Source organism: Argiope bruennichi, chromosome 3, assembly GCF_947563725.1.
Source record: "Argiope bruennichi chromosome 3, qqArgBrue1.1, whole genome shotgun sequence".
NCBI classification, from domain to species: Eukaryota; Metazoa; Arthropoda; class Arachnida; order Araneae; family Araneidae; genus Argiope; species Argiope bruennichi.
This window is the reverse complement of record NC_079153.1, coordinates 26,331,809-26,350,332: the sequence shown is the minus strand read 5'-3', so window position 1 is coordinate 26,350,332 and position 18,524 is coordinate 26,331,809. Positions and strand designations below refer to the sequence as shown.

At 30.3% G+C, this 18,524-nt stretch overlaps 1 protein-coding gene across 1 annotated transcript in view; it reads left to right on the top strand.

Annotated features, from left to right (window-relative positions):
- Positions 1-7,026: 7,026 nt before the first annotated feature.
- The window catches only part of LOC129962616 (uncharacterized), a 362,482-nt gene continuing 350,984 nt past the window's right edge, over positions 7,027-18,524 (top strand). The window contains exon 1 of the mRNA XM_056076443.1: positions 7,027-9,764. Coding sequence (XP_055932418.1) covers positions 7,057-9,764 — 2,708 coding nt within the window. The 5' untranslated portion in view covers positions 7,027-7,056. The remainder of the gene's footprint in view (positions 9,765-18,524) is intronic.

Here is an 18,524-nt window from a genome sequence, read left to right as displayed (position 1 = left end):
TCTCAGGCTAAAAACATAATATCCTAAGTTAGTAGCATATCAAAATCAATTCGGATTTGAAGACATTTCTTAAACAAACTATAAACCCATTCTTTATCCAACATCATTATAGAATTAGTCTTTGTCAGACGATAATTAAAAGTGATGCCAAAAGTCTTAAACACAACCATAGGACGAAAATTCATAATTTTTAATAAATAAAAATGTTTGACTTTCGATAAAGAAGAAGTACAGAAACAAATATTTAAATATTTTATTCTAAATCAGTAATTTATCTGAGTTAATTTAAATGTAAAAATTCTTTAACAAATTATATTTTATTTTAATAACACTGTTTTTCTTATATTTATAGAAAATATTTCGAAAAGAAATGAAGGCATTTATTTTTTACTCTCTTTAATGGTATTTTGAGATTCTTATCAAATTCAGTTGAAAAATAATGATGATACATATTTTCCAGAAGATTTGTATCAGCATAGATTCCCGAACAATCATGGGGTGGGGGGTGGGTTGAGCGTAACGATGACGCCTGCATGAGATCGAAAAATGTGTTTTCTGCAGTCCAGATGTTTTTTGACAGGGAGTGACCTTGAAGAGTAACCTACTTACATTCGCTTCTGCATATTCTCTATTAGATTTTTGCCAAATGTTTGATGTGACCACTTGCGAATTCAGCTTCTAATTAAGTTTTGTGACATAACTATTTTGCTCGTTACTTTTGCCTCTTCAAACGACTGACTCAATTTTCGCTTCAAATATTGTACTTTAATTACCGATGATCGTTTAAGGTCACATTAGATTGTGAAATACAAAGTTTCGAATTTCTAAGTTACCGCACTGAAATATTCATAATCGCAAATTATATGAAAACAACTAGCAAAATTCATTAGTATCTTTTTGATTTTTTATAAGAAATGAAAAATGCATTAATATTTTGCTAATTTTAAAAATCTACCATTCGCATTAATGTATAAAATCGTCTTTATCGATTTTTGAAATCGATGATTTAGTTGTACTCAATATTTTACATCAATGAAATCACGTCTTGTAATTTAAATCTAATTTTAGCTATTTCTTTTCCTTTTAAAATTTGCGAAGATCATTACAATAATGCCGAAAATCTTAATATACCAAAACATCATTTTCAAAAGAATCTTTTAATGTAAAGCTCAACTAATATAAGCTTCAACAAAACAGAAGGGAAGTTTAAGATTTAAAAAAAAAAATAGGACTCATACGGAGTATTTTAAAATGTAAATTCCGCAGTATAAAAGAAATCTTACATTGAATTGACGAATAAAGATATCGATGAAATGTTTTTCCAGATGATCTATGGTCATATGTTGGTTAATAATAATAATAATGATAAACATCGCTTGTACCCAGTGGCAGCTGCTGGATGCATCGCATTCGAGCTTCTAGTGCCGTTACTGTGAAACATTATGCAGCGATGCATTAATTTTTTTATCCTCTATTCAATTTTGATTAGTTTAATGATTAGGCAATAAAAATAGTGTGAATTTTGATTAAATATAGATAATTAATTTAATATAAAAGACCTTATAACTCAATAATTAACAATTTTAATTAATTTTTAAATAATTTTAATAGAAGATAAAACATTATAATAAATATTTTTGACTATTATTAAGTTTGTTTTTCTTAAGTTCATTTACGAACATGTACTCAAATGCTCTTGAATAATTTTTAAAAAACCACGACACACTGCCACGTTAAAACAAATATACATGTGAGAGTTTTGTATTTATTTTTGAAAAAAATATAATAGTTTTGTTTACATTTAAATTTTAGAAATGCGAAAAAAAACATTTAGAAGCAAAAAAACGACCCAATTTCTGAAGGGAAATTATCTGAAAGGGAAAGAGACTCGATAATTTCGATAATAATTTCCTCTTTCCACAAATCCTTTGATCGGATTTTGCAATCGTAAATTATGGAGAGGAACAAATTTTCTAATGCGCATGCTCAATGGTTGAAAGTAGCAATTTTTCGAAATTTTCTCTTTTCAAAAAGAGAGCAGTTTAACAGTTTTTTCGTGGCTTGCTTTTTTTATTAATGATAGCTCTAATAATACTCGATTATTGATGGATTTAGATATCTTCTGCAAAATGAAATAAATTACCCATTTATGAAGCAATATTTACTATGACGCTGACACTTCATTGTTATGGAACGCATTGTAAAATTATAGTATCAAAATCTAATTATAGTTTAATTCTATATCAATGGAAAATAACTGGTATTTTCTCTAATATCAAAGTCGAAGCCTAGAAGACTTTGATTGCAACTAGATTTGAAGTTTTTTTTTCGTAATCTTTCGTTGATGATTTTAGAATATATTCGTTGGTTCTTAAACAATATCGTAAAATAATTCGATCGAAAGTGGTCTGCCCGAAATTATATCGCATACTGTCTAATAAAGGCACTTGTGCATTATTAATGGCATACCATTGGCAAACAATAATTAGGAAAAAATAGTTACGTATAAGCATAAGATCTTTGACGATTACTCAATTGGACGCAGTTAATACACAAATACAAGAAAATCGAATTCATTTTGGACTTCGTTTTCCCTATTCAAATAGAACTAAAATAGTAATCCAAACCATATACCAAATTGCAAATTTATATCACCAAAATTTCATATGTTTAATTAATTGTGGTTTTTTTAGCTATTATAATTACGTACTTGTGAAAGTTTAGATGGACAGAACGCTCACTCCTTTGATGGAGTTGATTCTAAATTCGATGTTTGTCTACACTTCAAATATTAAATCTGGGTATCAAATACTCTCTGGTGCCATTTTGCTCTCTTCAATTTGTAGTTGCAGTGTTAACTTATATTCAAGTAACCGGGCAGACTTACTTTCAATATATTTCTTTCAAAATTTGATAGAAATCAACAAATTTGGTATAGAGATTATGTATTAAATTTTATTCATAAAACTCAAAGCGGTTTGGCGTTATCTTGTTCACAAATAAAAGCAGATATAATTCCAAAAATGTGTTTTTCGTATTCAGTGAGATCTGATGCCTGATACCCGAGATTCGTCAAAATCCCGATTTCAAATTTTCTGACGAACGATCTTTGTGTACGAGAAAGTAAAAGAAAATAAAAGAATGATTGCAAAATCAGATAAAACTTTCTACAATAAGTCTACCGGCAGTGTCCTTAATGCAGTTTACTCTCAGAATTATTGCAGATACTAGATCAGAAAACTATTGGATTAATGGAATCTCGTTAAACACGTATTTTAATAGTAAGAAAATCTATGGTCATTGCGCATTATATCAAATGAATACTATAGATAATAAATATTTCAAAACATTATTTCAAATTTAAGAAGCTGTTAGGTAGTTGGCTTCCGCACACATTGATTTATTTTTTCTTTGGCGCTCCTCACTAACCCTTCTGTAAACTTAGGACTATTAAAAAAACAGGAGTGTTTGTAATGCTGATTCTTTGAAAGTCCATACAGTTTTTGAAATTCATCCATCAACTAAATTGCATGGCTTCAGGCCCTTCACTACTACAGAACTGTCTCTTCAAGTCCATAATGTTTTCTATACAGATCCAAGCCATCTTGGATCATTTTATAGTAATCCTTTCCAAGTGCACTGTTTTTATCAGAAACTCTGAAATTTGGAGAGGCTACAATCAAAGGCAATCTATATCAGCGAATGAAATATTTCAAAAGAATTCTAGGGCAAGTTTTTATCCTAGAATTAGTTCACGGATTCCAATCTAGAGATTAGAATCAGTCCCTAGATTTTCCATTTCTACTGGTCTTTGCGATCACAATTAACGAATTCCAAGAAGAAATTCTAAACATGGTTGATATCTTCTTTAATCGTTTGCTTATGGTAGATAACTATTTGTAGTGTTTCCATAGATGATCAAGAAACAGAAATTAAAATATATTCAGACTTACTTCAAGAGACAAAAGGATTTACCTAAGTGCTGTTTCTTCGAATCCCTTGGCAACTGAAATAAAGATATTCTAATATACAAAAAAAGTCCCGAATGGCAAAAATTGCATTGTATTTATCCGCTGTTGGAACGGGACTAAAAACTCTCGTTGGAAAACAAACTCTTATTTTCCATGCCACTGTTGCTTCTTCTAATCAATTATGCAGCTTCGGCATGGGACACAGCTGCAAAAACCCACATTGCAAGCTGGAAACTGGCAATTTTTAAAAAGAATGTGAAAATTATTATAAAGCTGAAAAGAATTGACTAACCATTATTTTTCAAATTTTCAGATCATTATTATTATATTATATGCCTACTTAATAATTAATTTTATTGAATTTATCTCCATTATATCATATTCACTTGTTTTGTCTATCTAGAAAATAAAACAAAAAGCCAAGAACCAACCATACTTTCCTCTTGTAATAAATATTTTTCTTTAATAATAGAAATGTATTGATTTCAAAATAGATGAGAGATGGACATAGATGGTGGATGGAAAACTGACAAAAATTCACTTAAAACTATCCAATTAAAGAAAATAAAAATTGTTATTAAAAACGGTTGAAAAAAAGAAAATCCAGATATACCGAGATATCATATCAAAAGCTTACTAGTTTTCTAAGAAATGACCTACTTTCTAAGAAAAACATTTAAGAAAATTGTTAAAAAAATTTTTGGAAAAAAAAGAGAAAATATTTTTTTAAAAAGAACTTCATCTTTAAGATAAACATTTCCGAATTTTCTGAAGCGAACGTTAAAATCCAAACTTTTTCTGAGTTGATCTTCAAAACGAAAGTGATTTGGAAAATACCACTTTGAGTAAGAATTGTTCAATATTTACTTTCCTGTTTTGAGGAATATACTTTTAGTAGGTGTTATTTTGTATGCTAGAGAAAGTATGGAAAAATTCTCTCAAGATGACATTAGATTTCCTATTTCATTCCTTTCAAGATGCGAAAGAAAAGAATATTCGAAGTATTGAAGCATGGAAATTTTTTACTCTTGATTCATCTTTTTTGTCTTCGCCAGGCATTTTTGCATTATACATAGCTGTGGAACGAGTAATTAAATTATCTGAGTTTATATTATTTTTAAAATTCATTCTTTATTATATGGCAGCTGTAAAGTGTACATAAAAATATTTAATGTCGTCAACATCGCGCTTGAACTACAAATTAAGTGATTAAGCCATTGAAAAGGGTTGTTGAAAATTATCCTTAAAATGTATTTAAAAGTTTATTAATTCAATAAAAATTTTTTTTGTAGAGATTGATTATATTACTATGAGAAAAGAAATGCCAGCATTATAATTGAAAGTTATAATTGTTTTTGTGCGGTAATATTCTCTGATATTATTGCTGGTAAATGTTAGCATTTTGATTAATTTTGAAATAAAAATCTAATTAAAATGTTGAAAAATCTTTTCTTAGCTAGAACTTACTACCAAAGAAGTAACTGCACCAAATTTGGTAACTCCGGGTCCAATGGTTTGCCTTCCAGAACGTATACACGCTTTTTGAAGCACGTATAAACACATCACTTAATTTAAAGAGAGTTTATAACTTGTAGACAATTTGCCCCTTTATTTGGTTAACTTAACCATTTATTACAGGTAAAGTACTATCCCAAAATACAGAAAATTTATCAAATAAATTTTCACGAACAAAGAGCATTGCAGCTGCAGCTTGTGTAATAAGGAATTTTGTGTTTAGGATGTCTTCTCAGATGTTATCATCTGACTGAGGCTCAAAATTACGAGGTTCATAACTATGTAGTCATTCAAAATGTGAAATTATTATAACATAAGTTAACCAATATTGCATATTTCATTAAGAAAATTAATATTATTTCTCAAGTAAATGGATAAATTTGCTACTGTTTATTGGCAGCTTTTCAGCTTTATAATTAAGTAATCGATAATTCAAAACTTCATTCCATCACAGAAATTTCGGGGTGGTTTCAAGATTTTGCTAATGTTCAAATGTTTGCAAAAGCTGGTAGTAGAGTGTCAATTCATGAACGGTAATTGTCATAAGATCTCGACAGATAATTCATCGGGAACAATGCTTCAAATAAAAACGCGATTTCAATGAATCAGTTTCAAATAAATTCAAAGTGCCAATACCTGAGAATGTCACTGCCTCTTGTCAAAGTTGATAAATAACACAGCCCGATGTCTCACACATCTAAACAGGGTTTTGTGATGAAATTCTTCAATGGAATAACATTGCGCGTTCATTGAATAACTTTCAAAATCTTTCAAGCTTTCCAAAATTTGCGAAAAATAGGACTTCATATCCTGTGCTAAGTTAGTTTTAAGGTAATGAATATGTGTAACGCAAAATTTTTCTATTTTAAGCTTTAAGAAAATATGTCATATTTAAATATATCAAGATTTAGAAATTCATTTTTATCAAAATTTTAAAATATAAAGCAGTTAGTAAAAGAAAAAATTGGAATTTATCCTAATGATATGACTAACAAACATTAAGATCAGAAAAGGAGAAGTATGCGTGGGAATGTATTGATGCGATACACACATGTTCACGCATGTGCGAATCGAAGGTTAGCTCTTCATTTTAGAAGAAAACATTTCACTAAGACTGAAAGAAATATCATGATAATTTTGAATAGAATATGAAAATGTGACGTAAGTTTTCGGACGTAAAATAAATATTACCATCGAGAGAGAAAAAGAAAATTAAATTCTGACATAGATTTCATTCACCAGTACCTTTTCCATCACGATAAAAATCAGCTTCTTCCAATAAAACAAAACCACAAACCGAGGATTACGTACACTTTGTTTTCCTTCGCTCATTCCAAATACCGAGTTCGTCCTAATTTAGCCTTGTATGTTTGTTCCACTAGGGAGCGCTGTTCCAGGAATGATATGTATTTGTCCACGAAAGCCCGTAGCTGTGTAAGCGTGCAGGTGCGTCAACAAGACGCACGCTCCACTTCCAAAACGCTTCTCCATAATCGAAGGAAAACTGTGCCCATCGGGAGCGATCAGAGAAAAAGCGGTTTCGGCTGAAACACCGGCGAGCACTCACGCGATGGCACTTAATCCAAAAAATGGCGAACCTGAAGAGCCAGCAGCATCCAAAACCCTCCCCCGACTTAGGAGGAGCGGATGTGCTGCCACCAGCTATTTTGAATCTCCTTTGAGCAGCATAATTTCACGATCATCTGTTCTGAATCGAAGCGCAGCCAGATCCACCCTCGGTGAACAAAATGCGCCAGCAGAAACAGACAGATACTACGGTATATTGGATAATCTGCGAGACAGGAGTCCAAAAAATGATGGCAGGAAGGTGTCGTCTGTTGACATAGCAGACGTAAAGACGACTACGTTTGATACTCCAAGGCAAGTAACAACCCCCCAAAGATTTGATGTCAGTCCACCAGTGGTCAGGTCAAAAATCTTATCCTCCACTTTGCCATCCTCCCATAAAGTTTCTGGTGAGGGACCCATGAGAAGCCCGATGTCCGATTCGGGGTATGAGGAATTCAAAGCGTTACACTCAAAGATGATGAACCCCGAAGGTAAAAGTACTCGATCATTGAAAAATTCTCGACAACTCTCTTCTTCATTGACTACGTTGACTACGGATTCTCCAGATAAGAAGTCGCAGCCTGCTAAACGATATAGTGCTATGTTAACCTATGATGGTTCTAAAGGGATGTTGTCAGGTGGAAGCTCTCCTTCTAGATCTCCAGTGCAGAGCCGATGGAATCTAAAACAGTTCTCAAGTCCAGATCCTACTGTCAAGTCGGCACTCACTTTTGATTATCCAAGAGCCGATTCTGAACCGGATGAAACTGAATTATCCAAAACTCTTGCTGACAGAGGTAGACAGGGTGTCTTTTTGCAGAATTATCTGCATGGATGTCAAAAAGAAAACAAAAAGAATTATGCTTATGATAAAGAAAAGCCCAGATTCCTTTCAGAATCTGATAAAACGAATGACTTGGAGAAAGAAGATAACAGTGAAGTCAACAAAGCAATTTTAAATTCAGATGCAATCAAAATTAAAAGTTTATATTCGTCTAGTCCTAAAGAAGATGGCAGTGAAATCAACAAAGCTGTTTTAAACTCGAACACATTCAAAACTAAAAGTTTATATTCTTCTAGTCCAAAAGAAGACGATAGTGAAACCAGCAAAATGATTCTAAACTCGAATGCAGCTAAAACTAAAAGTTTATATTCATCTAGTCCTAAAGAGGACGATAGTGAAACCAGCAAAACGATTTTGAACTCAAATGCAACCAAAACTAAAAGTTTATATTCGTCTAGTCCTAAAGACGATAGCGATGGTGAAAATTGGTGGACCAGAAAAGCAGAGAAAGAATTACAATTTCGAAAGCCAGAGATCCAAAGTAATCGACACTCTTTCGATAACTACAAACTAGGAAGAATTTCTCCGACTAAATCAGAAAGTAAAGGAGAGCCCTCCCCGGGAACAGATTTCATAATGGAAGATGATTCCGACAGTTTTAGATCTAGAGCATTTACTGCACCATCTTCTAAAAACAAAAGTGTATACGAAACTCCTTATAAAAATGATACTTCTACTAATGATTGCTTTAAGCCAAGTAAAACCAATCAAAAAGAGGAAATTACCAAGAAAGTTAGCGAGGTGTCATCTCCTGAGCTATCTCGAACTGATAAAAGAGTTTCCTTTGTTGATATAACTCCTAGTTTTGAAAAAACAGAAGGTAAACGTGAAAATTCTTTGAAAAGAAAAGACGAACACAGTATGCCTTATCAAACACCAATGCTTGGACAGGTTACTGGATTATTTCGAAGAAGCATTGACACGCCCTACAATAAAACCATTAATGAATCCCCAGACAAGGAAATAAATGAAAGTATTGAAACCGTTTCTAGAAATGATTCTTCTACAACCCATACAGATAATAAACAGTCAATCTCAAAGGAAGAAAAACTTCTGGTTGCTGATGATTCCAGTAACACTTTTGGAAGTAGCAACAACGTTTGGATTGACAGTGGTCTTAGAACAGAAAGCACGCCTGTCAGAATTTATAAAGGAAAAGATTTAAGCCAATTTCCTGTGAAAATGTATGAAGAATCAGAAGCCAATTCTGGAAATACAAAGGATTGGCAATTAGTTTCTAGTACCGATGGAGAAGTCGGCAGTCCATCAAGAAAAACAACCGAATGGGAAATTTGTGAAATCCCGAATGAAAATGACGATGATCTGATGGACCTCGAAGGGATGTTAAACAAGTTCGCCAGCAATCGGAATGGTTCCACTACAACTGTCCTCAGAGATAGATTTTCGGATGAGTCCAGGTTCGAAACATTCTCATCTGCCGAATGTCAACAGGAGAAAAAGTCAGCCACTTTTGTCTATTCTAAGAAAGAGAAGAGCATTCCAGAATTCCGCTCTTCTCAAGGAGATCCCGAGCTGTCATCGATGGAGAATCGAATGGTGGCCTTTAAGAATTCTCCAAACTTCAGAAATAGTTTTGATGATGACACGGATTGGAAATGCACGATGGAGGGCGACTCCATTGGCAAAACATTCACTCGGGACAAGGATATCAGGAGTTCTGTGTTCGACAACGAGGTAAACAAAGAGAACCATGTCTACAGCGAAATGAACTCTCAAAGTTCTGCCTTCAGAACAGAGAAGATGCAGAGATCTATCATTTTGAAGCAGAGATCTTCAACTTCCACTGTGACCAGGAGAATCAGGATAGGTCAAAGAACTGTGAAGAAGACTTCTAGATACACTCGGTAAGTAAACGAACCTTTCAAGCTCTGTCAGTCAAGGATAAGTTTTATAGTTAAAAAACACTCTGCTGTAAATACAGAGCAGAATATGTTTATAAAAATATATTGCATTTTAGAAGGATGCTTGCAGCACAGATTTTTGGGAACATATTTTTGTACAATTCATTTACAAATTCCTAATAATTAAAATTTGCTAATTGAAGTGCGTAAATAGTTAAGTTCAAAGTAAGTTAAGTAATTTTGGGACTGAATTTTTCATTTAATATTCTTTCTAATTTTTAAATTGAAACGGATTTTAATGATCCATTTTTAGCTATCGTGAGGAAATTCCATCATCATGTGATAATTTAGAAATAATATTTCATGTATTACTATGGAAGCAATATAATTATTTTTTAAAAAAATTGCGACAAATAAGAGACTATTTATTGGGTATTAATTAGGCAAATTAATTATTAAATTATTTGCGTATATTTTTTTATCTCAAAGTGTGTATAATGTATAATCTCAATCTTTATCTTTTATGTATAATTTATAATCTCAAAGCTGGAGATATTTTTTTAATTAAATAACAGCTTACAACTGCTTATGAAATTTTTATCCATTAAAAATTAATTTTTGTCCTTTAAAATTATTTTTTATGAAGAAATGCCCCCATTTTAAATGTTTTTTCTTCAGTTTCATAATGCATCTCATCAAAGTGATACACATTTTCCATTTTTATGACTGTGTAAATGCAAAATGAAAATCTCATTTTTATTGTGTATTTAAAAAATTCCGTGTTTGCTTGAATTTTCTCATTCGAATGCTCTTATTTTTTATTTTTACTATCCTTTGAGATTCTATAATTGAATTTTCAAAGGAACACGTATTGAAAAGATTTTATCGAAGGAAAATTAATTCATTTCAAGTTCTTTGAACAGAACATTAAAGTTTCCTGATTAAGTCTGTTTTCAAATCTAATGAATGTTGATTTATAAACTTCAATTATGAGGGATTGTTTTCCTTTTGCTAAATAATTTCTTAAATTTTTTTAAAAAAATATCATTGTTTTGTATTTTTATTAGAAAATGTTTTATCAAAATTATACTCTTCTTTAACTATGTCTGCTCTAACTGATATAATATAACTGATTTCAAAGTCAGAAACGATTATTGAGAGGGAAAATTTAACAGAAATATTCGAAATAAGATCTTATTTCAAATTTAGATCTTTATTTGAAAATTAGAAATTTTAGAGGTTGTAATCATAAAAAAGATTTACTTTTCATAAATCAGAAATGTATCAATTTGAGTTAATTGCAAACTATGGTACGATGCTTTGAATAATACTTCAGCAAACTGCAAGAGTTTCCAGTTCTAATGTATTTGATAGCAGATAAATGAAAAAATAAAACAAGGGGAAATATCTCTCCATGTTCATTATTAAATGAGAGCAATGTATCTAATTTCTATTATCACAGAGGAAAAAAAATTACCTTGCTAAAATAAAAAAAAACCCGTAGAATTCATTTCCTTATTCCTTCATTTACATATTGAATCCTCCATTAGTTGCAATCATTTTCATATTGAATTCTCCATTAGTTGCAATTATTTTCATATTGAATTCTCCGTTAGTTGCAATCATTTTTGTATTGAATTCTCCAGTAGTGGCAATCATTTTCATATTGATGCCTCCGTTAGTTGAAATCATTTTCATATTGAAGTCTTCATCAATTGCAACCATTTTCATACTGATGTCACAATTAGTTGCAATCATTTTCATATTGAATTCACCATTAGGTGAAATAATTTTTATATTGAACTTTCCATTAGTTGCAATCATTTTCAAATTGAAATCTCCGTCACTTGCTGTCATTTTCATCATTAAATGTTCACAACGTATCTAACTGATATAATTTTTATTCTAGTATGCGTTTAATCGATTTTGATAATATTTAATATATTTGACTATTTGATAAATGTAAATTAGCATTTTGAAAGAAGGATTCCAATTGTAATGCATTCAAAATAGTTAAACGTTCACTTTATATACATATCTATTAGATATTACGATTAATTCAAAACATTACAAGAATTTGTTGAACGATGTAATTTTATTCAAGTGTTGGTCATTATTATTTGCAATTAGAATATTTCAGTTTGCGCTGTTGCTATTTACAGCGAATGTTTTAATGATATATACGAATTTTTCGTATCTTTTCCGTGTTTATTTTACCTTTAAAATCCTTTTTTTTATAGAATAGTAATCCATTCAATACTGTTTCTACAAAACATTGGATTTCATCGATTTTTGTATTTTGCAGTGATTCAGTGCAGATACGCTATCAAATTATTATACTCATGATAAAATTGGTTTCTCAAAACTACTGTATTCTCATAAAGTTATAAAATTTCGATTTAAGTGGGGAAACCGCACGAGCTTGTGGTTTTAATGCTCATATTATATCTAACAACAAGAATCCAGTACTTAGGAAGTTCATTGTGGTCAAATTTCACATTTATAATGTTATAACCGTTATCACTCATGCGTAAACATTATTTTACTGCAATCAGTGACGGACTTTTTTGCTTGATAGTTGAAAATCCGTCCCTGATTGAGAGATGCTGCCTCACACTAGTTTGAGAGGTGTTTCAAACAGATTGGTAAATAATAATAATAATAATAATAATAGCCTTTTTTCTGCTGCTAAATAAGTACATTTGAAGAAAATATAAATTTTGTGAATGATAAAATATTACAATAATATTAGCGCTTTATGAAGTATAATTTGTCAGGTTGCTGTGTGTTTCTTAAGTTTACTTATTAGAATATTAGAATATTTATAAAATCGAAAACTTGCTTCGCAATAAATGCTGGAACGCAAATGAAATAAATACGTAGATTCTGGACAATCTGGAGTCTTAAGAGATAAATAAAAATAAACATATTTTAACAAGATTTATAAAATGAAAAAGATTAACTTAATTAAATTCTTAACGTGTTAAAAATGTACTAACATATAGAACTATATTGACCATTTATTAAAAGAGGGGCCTCATAATGTGCACTGCATAGAGCTAAAAACTTAAGTAAGTCAGTGACTGTAATATAAAATACTAAGGTAAAATTAAGGAAATATTATAAAATAAACAACGAAACTTCTTATATATGCACAATTTATTGAAGAATCATTGTTAGAAACAATAATTCTTTATTACTTCGAAAATTACTGCCAGAAGAAAATTAATCGTTCAAAAAGTCTTCGTACCAGTGACGAATCGTAATACATACAAGCAATTCTTGTTTCATATTCGCGGATTATATGTAAACCAACCAGCACAACAAAATGTTGAAAGATATGCTTTTGTAAATATTTTACAGCATAGGCCTTATTTTCTACATTTCATTTTAATTAGGTTTATGTGAAATAACGGAAATAATCAACGAGTGGGCTGTAAGAAATTATCTCACATTCTTTCTAATAAATATATTAGTGCATTATTATTATATTATTATACTGCAATATATTGTGCAGCTCAGAAGTTGCAGAAAAATGGTCTTCTTTGGAGATTAATTTCTGAAATTCATTTTACACACAGGAACAAGAAAATCAAAATGCATTTTGAGCGCCTTTTTTCCGACCAATTAAAACCAAAATTTGAAGCAGAATTACGATAGTAATCACACCATATAGCATATTTCATATATTTAAGTCACTGCATTTTTAAATTATCGTTTTCAAAAAGACTGACCGATAGACAGTTAATCCCGTGACGGATTATATTTCAAATTTGATACGTACCTATATTTTAAATGTTAAATTTATGCACTAAATTCTATCCACCTAGCTCTCTTCGTTTTATAATTATCGATTTAACTTAGATAGATGGCCTTAGATAGATAGATTTAACTTAGATAGATAGATAATTAGATCCAAATAGCCGGACTTGAAAAGTATCCGTATTTCCAATGTTAAGTATGTGTATAAAATTTTATTTATCTAGCTTGTTAGCTTGTTTTGATTTGTTAGTTATAGTGTTCTTTTATCTTCGGATAGACTAAATTCCTCTGAATGGATGCTAGAAATTGAAATTTGAAAGATTGTATACCAAACTTCGTCCTCCTAGCTCTAAATATTTGGGGGTATCGTTTTCTCAGACAAAAACAGGCATAATACCAAAAATATATATGTTGAAATTTGGGATGTTTGAAAGTAGATACTCATCTTACTCTCCAGTTTGAATTTCTAAATAATTATTATAGTTTCTCATTATATATTACGTATAGGAGAAAGTAAAAAGAGTACGACAGGAGTTTGAACTCTTGAATTGAATTTGGAAACACGGTTTCGGGGATTTCAAAATTTTATAAAACACCTTTTCTTTATTTTTATAATTTGTCTTGATAAAGATATAATACATAATTTTTCTAGAAGGAATACACTCAGTTTGATTTTTATTTTACACACGTTTTTAAGGTGTACGTACACACTTGAAGATTTTTTTAAAAATTTTAACTTTAAAAGTTCAGTTTTTTCACAGTAGGTCATTAATATATGTTTAAACTCATTTCAGTGAGAAAAAACCATATTACACCAATTATTAATTAATTAAATAATATTTAATGAACTAATTAGCCTAAATAATTATCCTTTTTTGAAACATGATATCTTAAATTTTAATTTGCACAGACACATAATTCTAGTTGGAAATTATACCTAATATTAGTCTTCATGTTGTCTGCCTCAATCAAGTTATAAAAATTTATAGTTTTTTTTAAACAATTTTTTCATCAACAATGAATAGAAAAAACGAGATTTTTTCTGTCATTTTAACTTTTAAATAGCTATAAAAAATTTATTTCTATAAATATATATTTGATTGAGGCACAAAACATCTGCTATTTCATACAGATTATTTTGATATATAAATAACTGTATTTGGTACATTTCTTGTTGAGTTATGATTGTTTGAATGAAGCAACATAGTGGAAAAATGCTATTCTTCATAAAATGAGTTTTAAAAACACCGTAACTAGAGTTTTTAATGAAAGCTCCTGAAGAAAAATAATTATAACAACGAGAAATATTTCGAATATTAACAACGTCTTGGTATCGTTTGAAAGCTAAAGGATCAGACAACATTATTAAGCAATAAAAAAATATTCGATATTTTGAACAATTTTCGAAATTTTAAGTGTGTACATACACCTTAATTTATTTGTTTTGTTTTACGTTTGATTCGCTATCTTCTTGATGCGCTAGTGCTGCGAAATTTTATACATTTTTGTAGATAACAGTACACTACTTTGGTATTTCTAGAACTTAATCATGAATTAATTGATGATTTAACTTCTGGCGCAATAAATTAAGCTGAAGCATGTAACTAACGCGTACGTAGCACGATATTATAGCGCAAGAGATTAATAAAATTTTGATTTTATACGAAAGACGCCATTTGTTAATAAATTTAAGAAGAAATCGATTTCGAGATTTAGTGATATTTTTAATAATGAATCATAAAAATAAAAATTAAAAAGTATAAAATAATGAAAAATAGAAACATATACGTTTAGTATACTGAAAAAAAATTACATTTTTAATGGTACTAGAATTTTCTAACTATATGATTCCCAGGTTTTCTAACCAGGGAAACCTTGAGATATTTATGAAAGAGATCTTCATACTGATAAGTGCAGTAAACTTCCCGATTATCCTCGACATTGGATGAAGCGATAACCACTTATAGTCCATAAAATTACCGCAAAAAGGACACAAAATCCACATGAAAATGCCTTAATCTTTCCATAATTGCTCAAACTTACAATTAAAACTTAATAGCCATCTTTAGTAAACAGGTGGCTCACCAGAAACATTAGTTATGTTTAAAATCAATTCAATTTTTTTTTATTACTTAATGCTTATGGTACTTTCAGCAAAAGACTTGTGAATGTCAAATTATGACAGTCATTTAAAGAATGTTATTTTAATTGTCTGTTTTATTTATCGTACTTATAAATTGTCTTAATAAAGTGGAGTCGAATGACTTCTTAGTGTCGTTAAATAGTTCCCGAAAAATCTAATTCAAATTTGTTAAATATATTTCTATAAAGCATTTTCATTTTCCATTCCTGAAATAAACTGTACAGATAATTTGCTGAATACACACACACACGGGCTCTCTCTCTTTCTCTCTCTCACATACCCCCCCCCCCCCACATGTATAGGAATTTAGGGTATTTTTTAAAATTAATTGTGTCCAAAATTAGAGCCTAGCCCTTAATGGTGTGACAAGATTATATAACGTTTCATTTCTATATGTTGTCCCGTTTTGGAGTGACAGTATACATACCATCTTATTAGACGTCAATGCTTTCATGGATAGGTCGGAAATTTGATTTAGAATTGCAATTTTAATTATAAATCTATAACATAAATTTCATCGATACAACTGTTGTGTTAATGAGTTACCGTGCTCGTATGATGTGGGCGGACGAGTACCTAATTTAACATCGAAGGATTTTACTAGAATGAAATCTGTAAATGTAATAAAAGGGCCTCGTATCAGATATCATTCCTATGACTCGTCATGTTTTTATTTTGCTATACATATATATGGCACCGCCATAGCAACTCCGAGAGTGGCGCTCTCTACATTTGATTCCAAAGAGAGCAAGCTTGAATTCGGAGACAAGACGATAACGGTTCGTCAACAAGATGGCCGAAAAGAACAGATGTTAAAAGGTTTTTCGACAAGACAGTGATAAAGAAGTGTACTGGAAGAGTTTTTTGTAAATAGTTCACTTTAAATAATACATCTGTGTAATCATTATAATTAAATATAATTAGAAAGAATTTGGGGATTTAGTAAAAATGTCCCCGCATATGTAATTTTAAAAATAAGTTTTTCTATTCAAAAAGCTCTGAAAAAACATAAAAAATAATAAAAATTTGAAATTGAAATTTTTGAGGATTATGATACTTTTTTTTATATGCATCATGTTTAAGAGAGAGAGAGAGAGAGAGAGAATAATAATAAAAGAAACAACGCATAGTTGCACAGAATTGTATGAGTATGAACACGGCCTAGATGTAAATCTCTGTTGCAAAACGTACATGAATATATGATAATAATAGGCATGATAGTAATGATAACAGACGATCAAAATTCTACTATTAATCAAAAAATAATGCGCGTGTGTGTATTGATTATTTACAGGACAGATCGTTTGACAAAGAGCTATCAAGTTCGTACTTTGGTGGGTGGAAATGTGCACTTTCCAGTTATCTTTTTGAAATGTTAATCATAATTTTAATTAATTTAATGAAGCAACATTTCTGCATTTTTTCGCTGTTACTACCGAACATTTAATTGTGCAAATTTTATTGCTTTTTACGGTATTTTAAATCGCAGTTTTCTTAAGGACATCTATCTAATTGTCGTACGATTTTTTTTTTGAATTTTGACGATTTTTAATGTATTTTTTTACCTGGATATTCAACAACACATTTCATTGTTATAGAATTGTTGAAAATACAAACCATTTTCATTGTTTCATTAAATATATAATAGCGCGACTTTCATCCTTTGTTGAAAACTAAGAAAAAAAAAATAGAATTTGTCTGCTCAGTTTATATGAGGAATCAGAAAATGAAATTATATTACCATAAAAGAAAACACGCAATTTGAAATGAATGCCTCGGACATTTAGTTTTTTGGCACAACGATATCATGGCTCTTATCACAATGAGTGAAATACTACCTTTTTTAGGGAATCATGAAGATCAAATTATACATAAGAGATTTAAATAAAATTAAATGTGAATATTATTCCCGATGAATATGTTCGACTCTGAAGGCGGCAAGGACAAAATATTAATAAAAAATAGCAAAATACAAGGAAAAATAACTATCGAATACAAAATGCTGGCTAAAATAGATGAAAGCATACTAATTTGGATATTGGTTTAAAACTTCGTTCATAAAATTATGCAGTTCGAAACACTTTCTTTTTAAATATACTGAATATTTATAAATCAAGAAAACTTCTTTTAATCAAATAAAGATCTCTGAACATGGTGTTTTGTTTCTTTCTTCTTTTTTTAAACCTCTTTTATTTACAACAAAAGTTTCATTTCGTTCTTTATTTTGTGACTTTCTGAATCTCTCCACCGTTAATAATGCTATTTAACACTCAGAAGCTTTATTAACACTTCATTACCACTGCGATGTTAAGAAAATATAATCTGATAAAAATATCCCTGACTGGTGGCACAAAGAATTACACTTCATGGAAAGAGAAAGAAGCACCAGCCTATTCAAACTGAATACGAAAGAACAATTGCTTGATTTCAAAGAAATAAAGAAAATCAACTTAACCGTGAACGAAACTTGTACCATTAATACTAAGATTAAGATAGCAAAGGTTCGAAAATATTCTGTCGACTGATAATGAAACTGATTTCAAGTTTTATTGACTTAATGAATTTAAAAAAAATTCCGATTTCGTTAACAGATTAAATGAAAAAACTTTTTCAAAACCGATGTTTATTTATTTTTGGATGATGAAAGAATCTTGACACTTTTTTTCCTTCTCTCTGACAAGGATTCGACAAAAGTACGAATCTCTGAACAAATGAACACATTAATCTTTAACTTTACTGATAAGGAAAGAAATATATCTGAGTGATACATCTACTGATATATTCGAGTACTTTGTTGGCACTTTCTAGAGCAAGTCGTTTAATTTAAAGATACCCAACTTGTCAGAAATATACTTTGG